Source organism: Oncorhynchus masou, chromosome 24 (assembly GCF_036934945.1).
Source record: "Oncorhynchus masou masou isolate Uvic2021 chromosome 24, UVic_Omas_1.1, whole genome shotgun sequence".
Taxonomy (NCBI): Eukaryota; Metazoa; Chordata; class Actinopteri; order Salmoniformes; family Salmonidae; genus Oncorhynchus; species Oncorhynchus masou.
The window spans coordinates 91,557,248-91,575,764 of NC_088235.1; the positions used below are offsets into that span (position 1 = coordinate 91,557,248).

Genomic DNA, 18,517 nt, shown 5'->3' on the forward strand with positions numbered 1-18,517 from the left:
GAGTGTCAGAGTGTCCACATGGGATGGAGAGTGTCAGTGTGACCACATGGGATGGAGAGTGTCAGAGTGTCCACATGGGATGGAGAGTGTCAGAGTGTCCACATGGGATAGAGAGTGTCAGTGTGTCCACATGGGATGGAGAGTGTCAGAGTGTCCACATGGGATGGAGAGTGTCAGTGTGACCACATGGGATAGAGAGTGTCAGAGTATCCACATGGGATGGAGAGTGTCAGTGTGACCACATGGGATGGAGAGTGTCAGTGTGTCCACATGGGATGGAGAGTGTCAGTGTGACCACATGGGATGGAGAGTGTCAGTATGACCACATGGGATAGAGAGTGTCAGTGTGACCACATGGGATAGAGAGTGTCAGTGTGACCACATGGGATAGAGAGTGTCAGAGTGACCACATGGGATAGAGTGTGTCAGTGTGACCACATGGGATAGTCCATGGGATGGAGAGTGTCAGAGTGACCACATGGGATGGAGAGTGTCAGAGTGTCCACATGGGATGGAGAGTGTCAGAGTGACCACATGGGATAGGAGAGTGTCCAGGGATGGAGAGTGTCCACATGGGATGGAGAGAGAGTGTCCACATGGGATCAGTGTGACCACATGGGATAGAGAGTGTCCACATGGGATAGAGAGAGTGTCCAGGGATGTGAGTGTCAGAGTGTCACATGGGATGGAGAGTGTCAGAGTGTCCACATGGGATGTCCCACATGGGATAGAGAGTGTCAGAGTGTCCACATGGGATGTCAGAGTGACCACATGGGATGGAGAGTGTCAGGGATGTGTCCACATGGGATAGAGAGTGTCCAGTGTCAGTCCACATGGGATAGAGAGTGTCAGAGTGTCCACATGGGATAGAGAGTGTCAGAGTGACCACATGGGATAGAGAGTGTCAGTGTCCATGGGATAGAGAGTGTCAGAGTGTCCACATGGGATAGAGAGTGTCAGTGTGACCACATGGGATAGAGAGTGTCAGTGTGACCACATGGGATAGAGAGTGTCAGAGTGACCACATGGGATAGAGTGTGTCAGTGTGACCACATGGGATAGAGAGTGTCAGTGTCCACATGGGATGGAGAGTGTCAGAGTGACCACATGGGATGGAGAGTGTCAGAGTGTCCACATGGGATGGAGAGTGTCAGAGTGACCACATGGGATAGAGAGTGTCAGAGTGTCCACATGGGATGGAGAGTGTCAGTGTGACCACATGGGATGGAGAGTGTCAGAGTGTCCACATGGGATAGAGAGTGTCAGTGTGGCCACATGGGATAGAGAGTGTCAGAGTGACCACATGGGATAGAGAGTGTCAGAGTGTCCACATGGGATGGAGAGTGTCAGAGTGTCCACATGGGATGGAGAGTGTCAGTGTCCAGGGATGTGTCAGAGTGACCACATGGGATGTCCACATGGGATGAGAGTGTCAGAGTGTCCACATGGGATGGAGAGTGTCAGTGACCACATCAGTGTCCACATGGGATGGAGAGTGTCCACATGGGATGGAGAGTGTCAGTGTGTCCACATGGGATAGGAGAGTGTCAGTGTGACCACATGGGATGTCAGTGTGACCACATGGGATAGAGAGTGTCAGAGTGTCCACATGGGATGGATGTCAGAGACATGGGATGTGAGTGTCCACATGGGATAAGAGTGTCCACATGGGATAGAGAGTGTCAGAGTGTCCACATGGGATAGAGAGTGTCAGAGTGACCACATGGGATAGAGAGTGTCAGTGTCCACATGGGATAGAGAGTGTCAGAGTGACCACATGGGATAGAGAGTGTCAGAGTGTCCACATGGGATAGAGAGTGTCAGTGTGACCACATGGGATAGAGAGTGTCAGAGTGTCCACATGGGATAGAGAGTGTCAGAGTGACCACATGGGATAGAGAGTGTCAGTGTCCACATGGGATAGAGAGTGTCAGGGGATGTCAGAGTGACCACATGGGATGAGAGAGTGTCAGTGTGACCATGGGATATGTCAGTGTGACCACATGGGATGGAGAGTGTCAGAGTGACCACATGGGATGGAGTGTCCACATGGGATGGGATAGAGAGTGTCAGAGTGACCACATGGGATAGAGAGTGTCAGTGTGTCCACATGGGATAGAGAGTGTCAGTGTCCACATGGGATGGAGAGTGTCAGAGTGTCCAGTGTGTCCCACATGGGATGGAGAGTGTCAGTGTGTCCACATGGGATGGAGAGTGTGACCACATGGGATGGAGAGTGTCAGTGTGACCACATGGGATGGAGAGTGTCAGTGTGTCCACATGGGATGGAGAGTGTCAGTGTGACCACATGGGATGGAGAGTGTCAGTATGACCACATGGGATGGAGAGTGTCAGTATGACCACATGGGATAGAGAGTGTCAGTGTGACCACATGGGATAGAGTGTGTCAGTGTGACCACATGGGATGGAGAGTGTCAGTGTGACCACATGGGATGGAGAGTGTGACCAGGGATAGTGTGACCACATGGGATAGAGAGTGTCAGTGTGAACACATGGGATAGAGAGTGTCAGTGTGACCACATGGGATGGAGAGTGTCAGTGTGACCACATGGGATAGAGAGTGTCAGTGTGACCACATGGGATAGAGAGTGTCAGAGTGACCACATGGGATAGAGAGTGTCAGTGTCCACATGGGATGGAGAGTGTCAGAGTGACCACTTTCTGAGACTGGGATGTGAGGAAGAGGATGAGCAAGAGACTGAAGGCCATGGTGAGAAGGCCAGACACTGTATACACAGTCTATTCATCATCATAAACTGGGTGGTTTGAGTTCTGAATGATGATTGGCTGACAACTGTGGTATATCAGACCGTATACCACGGGTATGACAAAACATGTATTTTTATTGCTCTAATTACGTTGGTAACCAGTTTATAATAGCAATAAGGCACCTCGGGGGTTTGTGGTATATGGCCAATATACCACGGCTAAGGGCTGTATCCAGGCACTCCACGTTGCATTGTGCATAAGAACATCCCTTAGCCGTGGTATATAAAGACTAATATTGGCTATATACCACACCCCCTCGTGCCTTATTGCTTAATCCTGTCATCACCCTCCTTCTCCCCTTCCCTCTGTCCCATATCGGCCTTGTAATGTAGCCTGTTACCTCTTTAGGTCTCTTTGTACCCTCCCATATCTGTTGGCTAGTGCTTTTCATTTACGGGCCTTCACTCAAGTAGCAAGCCAACACCTAACTATGTTCATCAACTCATTAAGTACATTGTTCTGTCAAAGGGGGCTTAAAAATATGCCAAACAGAGGCTATTGGTGTCTGGGCAATAGTATGGTTAAGACTGCATCCATTGTGAGTGCAGAGTATATAATTATCATTCCTCCTCTCCCATCTGGCCCGGTCAAACATTGAGCTGGTCAGGGAAGAAGAGACTGAGATTGGAGAAGAGAACATTTGTGCATATAACATTTTAGTCATTTCGCAGACGCTCTTATCCAGAGCGACTTACAGTTAGCAGATTCATCTTAAGATAGCCAGGTGAGACCACACATCACAGTCATAGTACATTTGTCCTCGATATAGAAGTTATCAGCAAAGATGGTGCTGGTGGAACAAGATAAGCGCAAGGTTTCTGAGATATAGAATAAGAAGGCTAGCTGAGGGGTACTGCTACTCACCTGGGCAGCTGCAACCATGACACCCACAGTGGGGAGTAGTCATTGGTGTGTGGCAGCTTTGCAAGGTTCTGCTTGGTGCTGTTGGTGGGCGAGTGTGAGAGGCAGGGAGGCGAGGGGAACTCTGGCTGGCTCTCCTCCGGAGGCCTCATCTCCAGGACCTTGAGCACCACGGGGGAGGTGGTGTTCTTCAGGTTGGCCACAGCCTCACCCCGCGTCACCCCCGTCAGGTCCAGCCCGTTAACGTTCAGCAGAATGTCACCTGCAGGCAGAGGGGAGGACAGAACACAGCGTCACTCAGCACAGTGTTGTTGCTCTGACCACTGTCTGATTCTGATGCCTTTCAAAAGCAAAAGTTCCCAGGGACAAGGACTTGTCTCGTCTGCCTATTGAATATTCAATCTTCTCACGCAGGAACACAAAGCAGTGGGACCAAATAACTTCCAGATAATCAAAGTGGGCTTAGACAGTGCTGGACACATAGCACTGCAACGCAGCACACTGCACAGCCAGCTGCTATCTGGAGTGGAGGCTCGCTCAAAGGACAACATCCACCCCCTTTGATTAGGATGCACTATGCAAATTCACACACACGCTAGGGTACAATCTGGTTAATTATTATGTAGACAGCTGTATACACAAACATATGCATGTTACTGATACACACAGGAATGCACAGGAATACACACTCAGAATTATGCTTTTGATAAAGGCTAGGGGAATAACACTAAATATCATACACACATCCTCACTCTCCTCTCTCTCACACACACACACACACACACACACACACACACACACACACACACACACACACACACACACACACACACACACACACACACACACACACACACACACACACACACACACACACACACACACACACACACACACACACACACACACACACACACACACACACACACACACACACACACACACACACACACACACACACACACACACAGATGTAGAGTATTGTGTATTCAGAAGAACAGACAGGTGGTACACCCTGGTCTGGTCTCTCTGTACTGTGGTTATCTGAGGCGGATCCCTAGGATGAGTAGTTCTGGGTTTAAATGCCTCCACTGCCCTTTGATGTCTGGCCCGGCAGAGAGCTTCTTCAGATGTTCTGACATCCCACACCCAGACACCCAAACACACACACACACACCTATACTCTCACACACTGCAGTATATAGCCGTAATAGGCCTGCCACAAATGTGTCCAATCATTTTGGGAGTCTGTTTGTGTTTGGTCTATTTCAGAGTTGACTGATTTTGTATAATGAGCTGATAAAATGCAGCCTGCCATTTCCTCTGGAACCTTCTTAACAAATTCTGAGTGTGTGTGTGTGTGTGTGTGTGTGTGTGTGTGTGTGTGTGTGTGTGTGTGTGTGTGTGTGTGTGTGTGTGTGTGTGTGTGTGTGTGTGTGTGTGTGTGTGTGTGTGTGTGTGTGTGTGTGTGTGTGTGTGTGTGTGTGTGTGTGTGTGTGTGAATCAGTGGTTGTGTGTGTGTGTGTGTTATACTTAATTTGGCGAGCCCTGAACAGTAACCATCCCTGCGTTTCCTGTTGAATAAATAAGCTTGGTAATGAAACAGGAATTTGAGTGTTTCTTCTCAATCACACTGTCTGTTTTACACAAGGGACATGTTACACACACGACACCTGTCTGCAGTACCAGCTCTGGCATCATGAAGACCAGCAGGGACAGCATGGAACAGAGTAACTATCAAAGTCAATATTGGAGCAATTCAGGTAAATATTAGCTAAATTCCCTGCCAGAACATTGCATTTGATTTACTGTATGACTGAGTGAGAGTGAAAGAGAGAGAGAGACTGTGCCTGAGTGTGTATAATTGTATGCGTGTGTGTGAGACTGTGATGTTTAAGGTTTATCACCAGGCTGGTACCTTTGCGGATAGATCCCTCCTGTCCCACCACTCCGTTGGGGTCCACGTTAGTGACGTAGACAGGGAGGTCCCAGCCGCGGGAGGACATGCCCCCTGCCACTGTCATCCCCAGGGAGTCATGGGGCTCCTTAGCCAGCGTCACCGTCTTCTCATAACATGCCGGCTTCTCACATGAGTCCTGCAGATGGGACAAGACAGAGGGGAGGGCTGCAATGTGAGAAATGTTACGGGTTAAACTGTAATAGATGTGTGTTTACAATAGAGTGTTTATCAGTGTTTGTTTGCATCCAGGGTGTTTTCTTGTGTTTTGTGTGAGAATGTGTGTGTGCGAGTGTGTGTATTTTTGCGTCTGTAATTGTATCTCTGTGCCTGTGTTCAAATTAAAGAATTGTACAGCATGGTCCTGTTTTTCTTCCAGTAAAACAAGGATTGCTGACGGCCATGGAGTTCCTTCCTAGGCTTGGCTTGGTTTCCCTCCAGCAGACACAAACACAGCCATAGAAGCCAACTTCATTAAGACCAATATTAAAACACGATATGAAGCCACAGGGGGCAGTGTAGTTAAACACATGATTTCCAGTTTTTTTTAATGATATTTCCACATTTTGAGGTCGAAATAACACTCTGAAATTGTGAAAACAATGATAATGCCTTTTTGTGTAAGAGCTGAGGCACGTTCAACAGGGGGAATAGTTTGCGAAAGTTTGCTAATGTTAGCTTAAGCTTGTGAACATACATTTTTTTTTAAATACAGTTTGTGGCAAACGTTCGCACACATAAGCTAACAGCCCGAAGAGGTAGTGCGCGGTGAACAGAAAATGGACAGGGTTTAAGTAAATTTATTTTATTTACATACTGTATGTATTGAATAACTACACGTAATAGACATTATATGAATCAGGTTTTTCTTCATTGGTTCTATTTGTTTTTCACATTGGTTTAGTTTTTCCATCTTATTTGACCCTCGGCGAGGCAAGGAGATGCACAACAAGATTGTCGGACTACTGGTTTGAAAGGTAGTTAGCCGGCTACGCCAACTTGTACAGTAGCCTAGCTACTATCACAAAATCATTATAGCAAGTGTGTCATTACTTAACTAGATACCCAAATGTTAATTTTCTTGTTGATCCAGAATTGGATATCGATGATGGAGAAAAGCCACCTAAAAAAAGCCATCTAGGTGAGGATTAACGTTAGCTACGTTATGTTACCTAGCTAGCGTAATAGTTTCCCCTTTCATCTGTGGTTAGGTGTTACACAATATTGTTGTCAAGTTATGAAGACTAGTTATCTATATCTGGATTTAACACAGTAGCTATGTATTCGCTAACTCGATCACCTTGAGGCCCCATATGGGGGGTATATGTAACTACATTCACACAATCCTAAAGTTAACAATTAAGAGGTTAAATAAATCTGATCCTGTCACGCCTTGGTCTTAGTATTTTGTGTTTTCGTTAATTAGTTGGTCAGGCCAGGGTGTGACATGGGTTTATGTTGTTGTATTTCGTAGTGGGGTTTTTTAGTTATTGGGATTGCGGCTGAGTAGGGGTGTTGCATAGGTTTGGCTGCCTGAGGCGGTTCTCAATCAGAGTCAGGTGATTCTCGTTGTCTCTGATTGGGAACCGTATTTAGGTAGCCTGGGTTTCACTTTGTATTTCGTGGGTGATTGTTCCTGTCTCTGTGTAGTTTCACCAGATAGGCTGTAATTAGGTTTCACATTCCGTTTTGTTGTTTTTGTATTTGTATTCAGTTATTTCATGTACCACGATTGTTTCATTAAAAACATGAGTAACCAACACGCTGCATTTCGGTCTGACTTTCTTGCGACAAACGAAGAACGTCGTTACAGATCCTGTATCAGTGGTTAGGGGAGGCTTGGTTCTTCTCAGGTTTGAACCTGTCCATGCACGTAGCTCTCAGACCAGTCTCTCTGTCCAACACAGACCACTGCATCGTTTGTACTATGCTTTTGCATCTAAGATGTAACTCGGTCTCGCATCTTGCGTGTGTTTTTACTCAGGTATAAGGCTATATCCTCGACAGGCATACGAAAACCGGCCAAGGAGGAGTTCTTGTTTCTTTGTTCACTGACACACATCCCAACACCTCCACACACCACAAAATCCTACTTACATCCACAAAAACTGCACACCAAACTCTTACCCTCCTCATACTGACTCACCCCAAAAACTCCACCCACACACAGCCACGAGCACATACAGCACCCAACCTTCACATTCCTCACACTGACATCCACACACAGCCACGAGCACATACAGCACCCAACCTTCACATTCCTCACACTGACATCCACACACAGCCACGAGCACATACAGCACCCAACCTTCACATTCCTCACACTGACATCCACACACAGCCACGAGCACATACAGCACCCAACCTTCACATTCCTCACACTGACATCCACACACAGCCACGAGAACCTAAAAGGTCAACCAAGAAAAGTGTGACCGCAACCAGAGGCGAAAATTAAGGAAATGCTCAGCCTGCAGACATAGCACCCAGATTCAGCAAAACAGGAACTCTGGCTTGGAAAAGTTTACTCATGCTTTGCAGTGTCTCGCTGAGCAGTGGTTGTGAAGTAAATAGTTTTTGTTGAATGAGCAGTAAAAACAGTTTGAGTGAGCAGTGATTTTTAATTGAAGTAAATGTTTTTTTCAATGAGCAGTGATTGTTATTGATGCAAATTAGTTTTGGAATAAGCAGTGAGTATGTTTTAAAGTCTAGCAAATACATTTTTGTTTATGTTTCAAAATTGTATATTCTTGCTATTCATGAATACAATATCATTAAAAAACTATTACATTTTCTCTGTCAGTTATTTTTTTGTTCTCTATGCAAGTTCATTCTGGAATAAAGTTAGTCTATTACATTTTTATTTATTTCATCTAAACCATTAAAAGTGATATTTCTTAAAATAATGGACACTAGAACAATTTTCTCCATTGTGCAACAACAATTATTTTATTGTTTAGAGCCCATTTTGTTGTCCCTCTTCTGGGCAGCCCGGTTACGTAGGGCCACTCTGTTGTCTGCAGGATTAGGGGCTGGCTCGATGTTACGTGCCTGTGCCACAACATAGTCCTCATCCAAGTCTTCTGTGATGCCCTCATGGATGAGGGCCATTTTGTGGAGGGCACAGGCACTGGTGAGGATATCTGGAATCAAGATGTTGGAGCCTCCTCCAAATGCACTTTAAGAGGCCAATGGATCTCTCGATTTGGACTCGTGCGGAGCTGTGGATTGCATTGAATCGCTTGTGGTCGTCCACTGGGTGACCATTATCCCTGAATGGGACAATAAGATCCAGGCTTAGGGGATAAGAGGGTGGGCATCTAGGTGACGTCGCTGGTCCTGTTCACTCTGCATCATGCACAGAACAAGCGTTTCCCCGCAATGTTGGCTGTCTCATACAGCTTGCAGCTGGAAGCTGGGCTGGCCTTTTCCGTTAGTGTAGGCATCCCGATGTTCGGAGGGCCCCCTGATGGGAATGTGGGTGCCATCTCTGCACCCAATTACACCAGGGAACCCTCTGATCCCCTGGAACCCAGCCTCCAGAACTGAAAACTGGGTGGGTGTTGGCCACTTGAAGTAGGTGGGCATCAGCTGGTTCTGGCCATCAACTATTTGGAGCAGTTGGCCAACAGCCACAGAGAGGCTAACATACAATCCTCCAGTTGTTCTCCGTATGGAACCAGAGGGATGAGTTCCTCACACAATATCTGAAAAACAGCCAAATTGGATTTTGTCATCTTAGAGTTTTGTCCTGCCTTTGTTCTGTGTGTAAGACAGAGGCAAATAGCAATGATACAATGATGTATTATTCATTATAGGCTACATTGTACTTATTTTTATTTTATTTTAATTATTTCCCCTTTGTGCAACTGTCGATAGACACAACTTTATGTAGGCTAGTTTAATCAAAACAAAGAGATCATCAACACATGCAAATTAACTGCAAGGTTTCTTGGAACATCATAACATGAGATCGAAAGGCAAAGTCGTTGTATCGAGGGATGACTTCCTCCATATAACCCTTAACTCTTCCAATCGGATGCTCACTTTTTCTTGTCAATACACACTAAAATAAGTAGCCAGTACGTGACATCAGTACCAGGGTCTAATGAGTCATCGATTATTGCAGAAGCTGCAGCTAAAAATCAACATTTTACGTGTTCTAACCATTGTTTTACCAGAAAGAATCTGTTGAAAACAAACATAGTTCGCCGTGAGCTTTCACAAACAGAAGTCTTGTTGAATGCACCTCTGTTTGAACAAAAACATTTTGGGGGAATTTCAGCCTGTTCAGGTGGGATGTAACTTTTGTCCCACATCATGTGACAATGTGATCTGATTATAATAGACCATTGTAACGCTCGTCGTATTGGGTAGACCAAGGCGCAGCGTGATTTGGGTTCATCATAATTTATTTGAATGTGAACCAGCAACAAAAACAATAAAGCCAAACAAACAAATGAACAAACAGCCTTGTAGGGCTCAAAAGCAACAATACAAAAACAAGATCCCACAAACAACAGGTGGAAAAAGGCTACCTACATATGATCTCCAATCAGAGACAACGATAGACAGCTGCCTCTGATTGGGAACCATACCAGGCCAACATAGAAATACAAAAACTAGACTCCACATAGAAATAATAAACTAGAACACCCCCCAATCACGCCCTGACCTAACCCACCAATAAAGGCTTTCTATGGTCAGGACGTGACAACCAGTGACTGACTGTTCATCTGGGTAAGGGGGTGGGTTCTAGACCATCCTATCAGTCTGAGCATTTCAAGGGCCAAAGAAGAACAATAACTACTGAGTGTATAAACATTAGGAACACCTTCCTAATATTGAGTTGCTCCCCGTTTTCCCTCAGAAAAGCCTCAATTCGCCAGGGCATGGACTCTACACGGTATTGAAAGCGTTCTATGTTGACTCCAATACTTCCCACAGTTGTGTCAAGTTGGCTGGATTTCCTTTGGGTGGTGGACCATTCTTGATACACACAGGGAACTGTTGAGCATGTTCTTGACACACTCAAACTGGTGACTACTACCATACCCCGTTCAAAGGCACTTACATATTTTATCTTGGCCATTTACTCTCTGAATGGCACACATACACAATCCATGTCTCAATAGTCTCAATGCTTAAAAATTATTATTTAACCTGTCTCCTCCCCTTTATCTACAGTGATTGAAGTGGATTTAACAGGTAACATCCATAAGGGATCATAGCTTTTACCTGGATTCATCTGGTCAGTCTATGTCATGGAAAGAGCAGGTGTTCCTAGTGTTTTTTTTTCATTAAATAAACACAGACAGTGATTTATTAGACATACAGTGATGATTTAAAATAAAATTACAAAGACTGCATGGGGGCTTGAAGACCAATATTACAACACAATATAAAGGTCTGGTTAGATTTAGTCTAAATATGATCTATAGTCCTGCTGAAGGTGGCTTAGCTTATCTCAGAACGATAATACGTTGTTATTGTTGCTACCTGCTATCTCTGCAGGGTTCTTTCTATTACAGCCTCATTCTCGCTCAACTAGCTTTGATTCCAAGGACTGTACCTGAAGAATACAGTACCACTCCACTCTGGCGTCACACATTCTCCAGTTTTAACAATGTGTCTGAGAGAATTAACATCTCAAATAGAGAAAGCGAGACGAGAGCTGTGAAGTTGATCATTATCAGAACAACGGAATTCGTCAGCTCCAATAATGAGCTGTAGAAAATCCTGTTTAAGCGTGGAGGTGTGTAAATCCTGACTATGTTTTCTTCATGGATAATAGGCTCAGAGAGAGAGAGAGGCGGCTGCTCTGGGCAAACACACATGGCACTCTGAGAGGAGCGGAACACTTTGGCACAGTCAGGAATGACACGCTCCTCTTTGATGGAAGAATAGTACGGCTCAGGATCGTTTTCACATAAAAGGGAATATTTAACATGAGAAGAAGAGGCAGGAATACAAAGAGCTCTTTCAGTCTGTATCGCTGAAGCATTACAGATTGCGCAATATAAATGTTAAGGTCATTTCCGATTGAGCCGACATATGCAGCGTTTCCCGTAAATGCTGTCTCCGCTAATGCAGGAACATTGCCTTTCCATTTCAATCACGCTATAATGCTGAACTTCCACAACACGGATTGAATAGAGCTCAAAGTCTGGGGTTTTAGTGTGTGTATAACCTTGTCATGACGGTGACCTCTTTGGGTATAGCAAGCCCATCCCCCTCTCCCTGCCTCCCCTTTCCTCCTTCAACTAGGTTGCTGTGGTCAGAGAGACTCCGTAAATTCCTGAGAATCTCCTCATGGACACACAGTATAGAGAGAGTAGAATTTCATGGAGAACAAAGGAAATCCTTCCACCTCACAGAACTTGAGGTATGAACAAATTTCATGTTCCGGAGAAAGTATAAAAGATCGGTGAAGAATCCAGCTACGAACTGTTCCGTTTGTCACAACTTGGGGAAGCTCATGGGAGACGGTGTGGCCACATTACCATAACGCTGTTTATATAATAGCCCCAGACATCTAATTGTTTTATAAGATGAATGAATGAGTATGATACTGTTTACATAATTTTACAATGTGATTTTGGACTGTCTAATGAAGGAAAACTCAAAAAGGGAATTGGATTTGAACTAAATCAGAGAAACGATTTGATTTGATTTGGATTTGATTTGACCGCCCCTGAGCCCAGTTAGGGTCAGACATCCTGGGACAGCCCTTTTCTGCCATTCCGAATAAAACCCCCACTCGAGTTTTCGATCAGCAGACCGAGCTTACCTCAATTTCGAGATGGCTAAAGGTTGCAGACCATGTTTTTCTCCATTAGGAAGACAAAGGTTGTAGACCATTGCTGAATCTTTTAACTATACCACGTGGTTAAATTCTTAGACTATCGATACCGACAGAATAAGAACAAGTCTTTGATTTTAATTACTAGTCTGCAGCTAGGAATTCGGTATCATTGAACACAAAGAACGACAACCGCAGAAACATCCATTCTATACTGCATGTCACTCTGAACAATCCCCTCTAACCACAACCGAGAGAGAGAGGGAGAGAGATGGACAGTTCTACAAAATAAATGAACTTTTCACCAGCGATCAAGACACACTGAGCGTAAATATACATATTGATTGCAATTGTTCCCGAATGAGGGAGCGTTCATGTGCAAAGGATTAGCATTTCAATTGTTATAATTGTCACTCTGTAGTGACTTCTTAGTCGACCCCCACTTCCCCTTTTGTCTCCTATCATTTCATGTAACCACATTTACCTTGTTTGTTTGTTTGTTTATTTATGCATTTCTGTGAATTACTTAGTTTGTAATAAATAAATGATTTAAGACACTTGATGTATGGATGACTCATAGTGAAGACTGGGTTCGTGTAGATAACCAACAATTTACGACGTTTGGAATGAGACTAACTTGAGGTAAAGTAAATAATTCATTAATTCGAAGACTAATTGATCAGATAAAATATCTGAAAAGTTATTTTCGGAAATGATAACTTTGTAACCTGAATATTTTTCCTTGGTGCCCCGACATCCTAGTTAATTAGTTACGTGATTAATCAGTTGATCGCGTAATAACTAATTACAGAGAATCTTTGATAAAAACTATCAGACTTCAGTCAATGATAGTAAAGACAAGACAACCTCAAAAAAAGCTCTTCAAACAAACCTGTGTCTGTGTTTTTGTGGGTTTTTGTGTGTGTGTGCCTATGCTTGTGCGTGCGTCATGTATTTTAGGCATTGCTAACCAGTAGCATATGCTCCATGTCCACTGGGGAGTATGGAGGGGGGCCGTCCATGCCCCATGGAGCCTCCTGCAGAACGTCAGACGTGGGTAAACAGATCTGACGAGACACTATGAAGTGGACCTGCTCCTCACTCGCCTACAGGAGACAAACACACAAACACAACCAAGCTCAGAACCAGACAGACACACATAGCAATTAAAAAATAATGACAAACTAAAAACAGTCACTTTGTAGAAGAATATCATGGTTGTCCCATAAATAAACATTGAATACAGCTTCACTGAAGTTGATCCAGATATCCAAACAAGCACTTAATAAAAACAACTCCACTGCCACATAACTAGACTCAGACACAGAAACTATACCAGCTCAAACAGGCCCATCTTGCTCATCCCAGATGCTGTATTGAGGGTAGAGTATGAGCGGCAATTCCATGATAATGGAACGCTTTGACTAATTTCTTTCACTTTAAAATCAATGCCAAAAAGCATTGATTTCAAAGTTTAACAAACCATACAACTCCATGCACAAGGACTAATTTTTAACAATTTAGACTAACATTTACCAACATTTATTCTGTGGAAGAACTGTGTAGAAGCAAATTTTGGTAACAGATTTATGGTAAAATCTCCCTTAGGTTTTTATGTGATCACATCCGCAGAAATAATGTGTTGTAAGCTACTGTATGACATGGCACCTTGAGTTTGTTATTTTACGACAGTAAGTGAAGTGGGCTTACACCCGGTTGTGGAATTACGGTTAAGGAGTTACATCATGAATTACATTCATTTAGATGTTTTCTAAGACCCCGTTTCCATCTGTCTATTCAGAAATCCAAGCCTTTACTTATGCATATTTAGTCAGTTGGAATTGTATGTATCGATGCCTTAATTTCTCCCTTAGCGTTCACTTGACACCCAATTTGATATAATCCTATGAGCTTCACATGTTGGTGCTCATACATAGAAATGCCCTGAGGTAAACCTGTGGACATTTTCTACCTCTTCCTACCAACCCCCATAAGACAGCTCAAGGGGGAAGAAATCACCCACACAGAGCTTGGCCAGGCAGTAAAATATGTTAAACATTTATTACCCCTGAGAGGTTTACACAAATAATAAACATGTGTGCTGTACAAAACACTCTCACTCACACACATTTCAATTGCACCCTTTTACTTGCTTCAGGAAGCAGCCTGTTTAGTGTCACTCTCACTCACACTTTCTCTTCTCTCTCACAATACTGCAGTCTTTCTGCTGCCCTCACCTTCTCACTATGATTTATTCAATTTCAACTCAAAAACTCACCTTGAAACTTATTTTTCTAACAACCTGTATTTCTCACCTCTCAACAACCTTTCCTCTAACTTTATTTTTCATGCTCTTTGAATCATTACTCTCTTTTAATAGGGTTAGAGGCATGCTCTTTATTACTCTCTTTTTCATGCTCTTTATTACTCTCTTTTTCATGCTCTTTATTACTCTCTTTTTCATGCTCTTTATTACTCTCTGTTGTCTCTTTTTGCATGCTCTTTATTTCTCTCTTTTGTCTCTTTTTCATGCTCTTTATTACTCTCTTTTTGGACAGAAAGTTGTTTCTTTTTGGAAAAAAGCATGCTCTTTATTACTTCTCTTTTTCATGCTCTTTATTACTCTCTGTTGTCTCTTTTTCATGCTCTTTTATTAATTTCTCTCTTTTGTCTCTTTTTCATGCTCTTTATTACTCTCTTTTTTTCATGTTTCTTTTTCATGCTCTTTATTACTCTCTTTTTCATGCTCATGCTCTCTGTTGTCTCTTTATTACTCTCTTTTGTCTCTTTTTCATGCTCTTTATTACTCTCTTTTGTTTCTTTTTCATGCTCTTTATTACTCTCTTTTTCATGCTCTTTATTACTCTCTGTTGTCTCTTTTTCATGCTCTTTATACTCTCTTTTGTCTCTTTTTCATGCTCTTTATTACTCTCTTTTGTTTCTTTTTCATGCTCTTTATTACTCTCTTTTGTATCTTTTTCAGGCTGTATGTCCACCCACTCACACAGCGACTCACTCCCTCAATCACTCGGATGAACATGCACACTCTCGCACACACACTCACAGGCACATGCACACACATTCGTGAGTACACACACACACACAGCTCGCCCTCCCGTGTTGCTCATTTGAGAGTGCCTGTGCTCTCTGTGCCGCAGAGCTACCTCCTAAATTACTCAGTCCAGCTCGTTAGCGCCTTAATTTAATCGGTTTCCAGCCAGTTCTTAATCTCTGACAACAACAGTCTGCTGTGTGCCATGTTGGGTCCTCAGAGAACCCCAAGAGCAAACCAGTCTCCTCAGACAAAAACCCAGAGAGCACAGCTACAGCTACATCCCACAGTCAACCAGAAACACACCACTGCAATTACCTAGCATCCACCAGGAAGCAGAGCCTCAGCCAAGCAGTAGAGCAGCACCCAGTCGACCACAGACACACAACAATTAACCACAATTAACCGCAATGGACAGGGACAAAGCCAGCCAACAGAGTGCAATTAACCAGAACTACACGCCACTATTAGCCATAATATCACAGGACCCAGAGCCAAGAAATACATACCATTACCAACCATTGTAAACCACAACCTACCACTGCTCCCTAACCTCTAACCCCTGCAGACTTACCTGGATGAGTAAAGCGGCATGTTCTGGTGCTCCGTAGTGCAGGTCGTGTCCGTTGATGGCGAGGATGCGGTCGTTGACGCTGAGCTGCCCGTCATGTTCCGCCAGGCCGCCCTCCAGCAGGTGGAAGATAAAGACTCCATGTTCCTCTGGTCGTCTCACCAGCTTGATGCCCAGCTGCTCCTCTGGGGTGCTCTTAGCCAGGACCACGTGGATGCTGTCGTCCCTCAAGGGCTGGCCATGGGGGAGGCCATGAGGCGGGTAGCCCCGGCTGCGTCGTGAGGGTGCCCGTGGTGCCCCGAGTGTGAGCGGTAACGGTGGCGCTGCTCTCTCAGCACTGTGAGTCGCAGCAGCTGGCAAGGCTGTTTGAGTGTGGCCAGGGCGTAGCAGTGGGGCACATTGCTGATGTCTATGCCATTCACCTGAAGATGAGAGGGAGAGGTGGAGTTAAGTCTCAGATTATATGCTGTGATGAGAAATTCAAATACACATTTCATACAGGGAAAGCGGATGCCGAGTCAGTTGCACAACTGAATGCATTTGACCAAAATATGTCTTCCACATTTAACCCTACCCCTCTGAATCAAAGAGCGAGCAGAACGGCACATTTTTCCACCTTACCAGCTCATGGATTCGAACCAGTGACCTTCCAGTTACTGGCCCAACATTCTTCACCACTAGGCTACTTGCCGCCCCTCAGTCACATACATGGCGAATAGTACTCCACCTTACTTTGAACAAAAACTGACCTTGAGGATCATGTCTCCGGGCAGCAGGCGTCCGTCCCGGGCGATTACCCCCTCCCTGTAGATGTCCTGGATGAGGATACGCACCAGGGGGGTCTCGTTTCCCCCCACGATGCTTATGGCCAGGGGCTCCGAGGGATCACGGTTGATCTTAATACTGGTGACCTCACCATCAGGGATCAGGTGATGGAGCTGGGGTAGAGCCAGCACTGAGAGTGAAGGAGGGAAATATACAGTACCAGTCAAAAGTTTGGACACATCCACTCATTCCAGGTTTTTCTTTCTTTCTTTTTTTTAATCAAATCTATGAAATAACACATATGGAATCATGTAGTAACCAAAAAAGGTTAAACAAATAAAAATATATTTTAAATTTGACATTCTTTGAAGTAGCCACCCTTTGCCTTAATGGCAGCTTTGTCTAGTACTGTATAATATATATATATATATATATATATATATATATATATATATATATATATATATATATATATATATATATATATATATATATATATAGAGAGAGAGATAATGAGGGAGAGAGGGAGTGAGAGAGAGAGGAGAGAAAAATAGAGAGTGAGAGAATGAGGGAGGGAGAGAAGTTGTGTGTTACTCTGATTTCTATGATGAAAAGGAACTCTCACAGAGGCAGAATGCAAGGCCAAGGAGAAAGCAAAAGAAACAGAGAGAGGGAGCTAGAAATAGACAGTGAGGAAGCCAGAGAGGCCGCGTAGAGAGGTTTAGCATTGAAGCAGCTGTCTCTACTCCCCCAGGTTAGCAAAACAAGCTTGTACAAGCCTAAGGGGAAAATCCACTTGGCTGATCATCCTTCCATATGTTTGTATCATTAGTCACATATATCTATATGTACCAAGTATGCTTGGGAAAAACCTGACATTGACTTTTCCACAAGGTTATTGCTTGGTTGGAGATAAAATCACACACATGTTTACACAGATACACACTGACTGTACTGACAGAGAACTGAGATATAAAGTTCCCACAAATACGCAACCACAGCCTCATACTGTACACACTACCGTTCAAAGAATTGGAGTCACCTAGAAATGTCCTTGTTTTTGAAAGAAAAGCTAATTTTCTGTCCATTAAAATAACATCAAATTGATCAGAAATACAGTGTAGACATGGTTAATGTTGTAAATGACTATTGTAGCTGAAAACGGCTGATTTTTTAAGGAATATCTACATAGGCGTACAAAGACCCATTATCAGCAACCATCACTCCTGCCTTCCAATGGCACGTTGTGTTAGCTAATCCAAGTTTATCATTTTAAAAGGCTAATTGATCAGTGGAAAACCCTTTTGCAATTATGTTAGCACAGCTGAAAACTGTTGTCCTGATTAAAGAAGCCATAAAACTGGCCTTCTTTAGACAAGTTGAGTATCTGGAGCATCAGCATTTGTGGGTTCGATTACAGGCTCAAAATGGCCAGAAACAAAGAACTTTCTTCTGAAACTCGTCAGTCTATTCTTGTTCTGAGAAATGAAGGCTATTCCATGCGAGAAATTGTCAAGAAACTGAAGATCTCATACAACGCTGAGTACTACTCCCTTCACAGAACAGTGCAAACTGGCTCTAAGCAGAATAGAAAGAGGAGTGGTAGGCCCCGATGCACAACTGAGCAAGAGGACAAGTACATTAGAGTGTCTAGTTTGAGAAACAGACACCTCACAAGTCCTCAACTGGCAGCTTCATTAAATAGTACCCGCAGATCAG

At 43.9% G+C, this 18,517-nt stretch overlaps 1 protein-coding gene across 1 annotated transcript in view; it reads right to left on the reverse strand.

Annotated features, from left to right (window-relative positions):
- Positions 1-18,517, reverse strand: part of LOC135513011 (E3 ubiquitin-protein ligase LNX-like) — an 84,563-nt gene that overhangs the window by 4,192 nt on the left and 61,854 nt on the right. Inside the window, 6 exon segments of the mRNA XM_064935636.1 lie at positions 3,655-3,913; positions 5,570-5,747; positions 13,382-13,516; positions 16,037-16,302; positions 16,305-16,455; positions 16,783-16,988. Of these exon segments, the coding sequence (XP_064791708.1) occupies positions 3,655-3,913; positions 5,570-5,747; positions 13,382-13,516; positions 16,037-16,302; positions 16,305-16,455; positions 16,783-16,988 (1,195 nt within the window).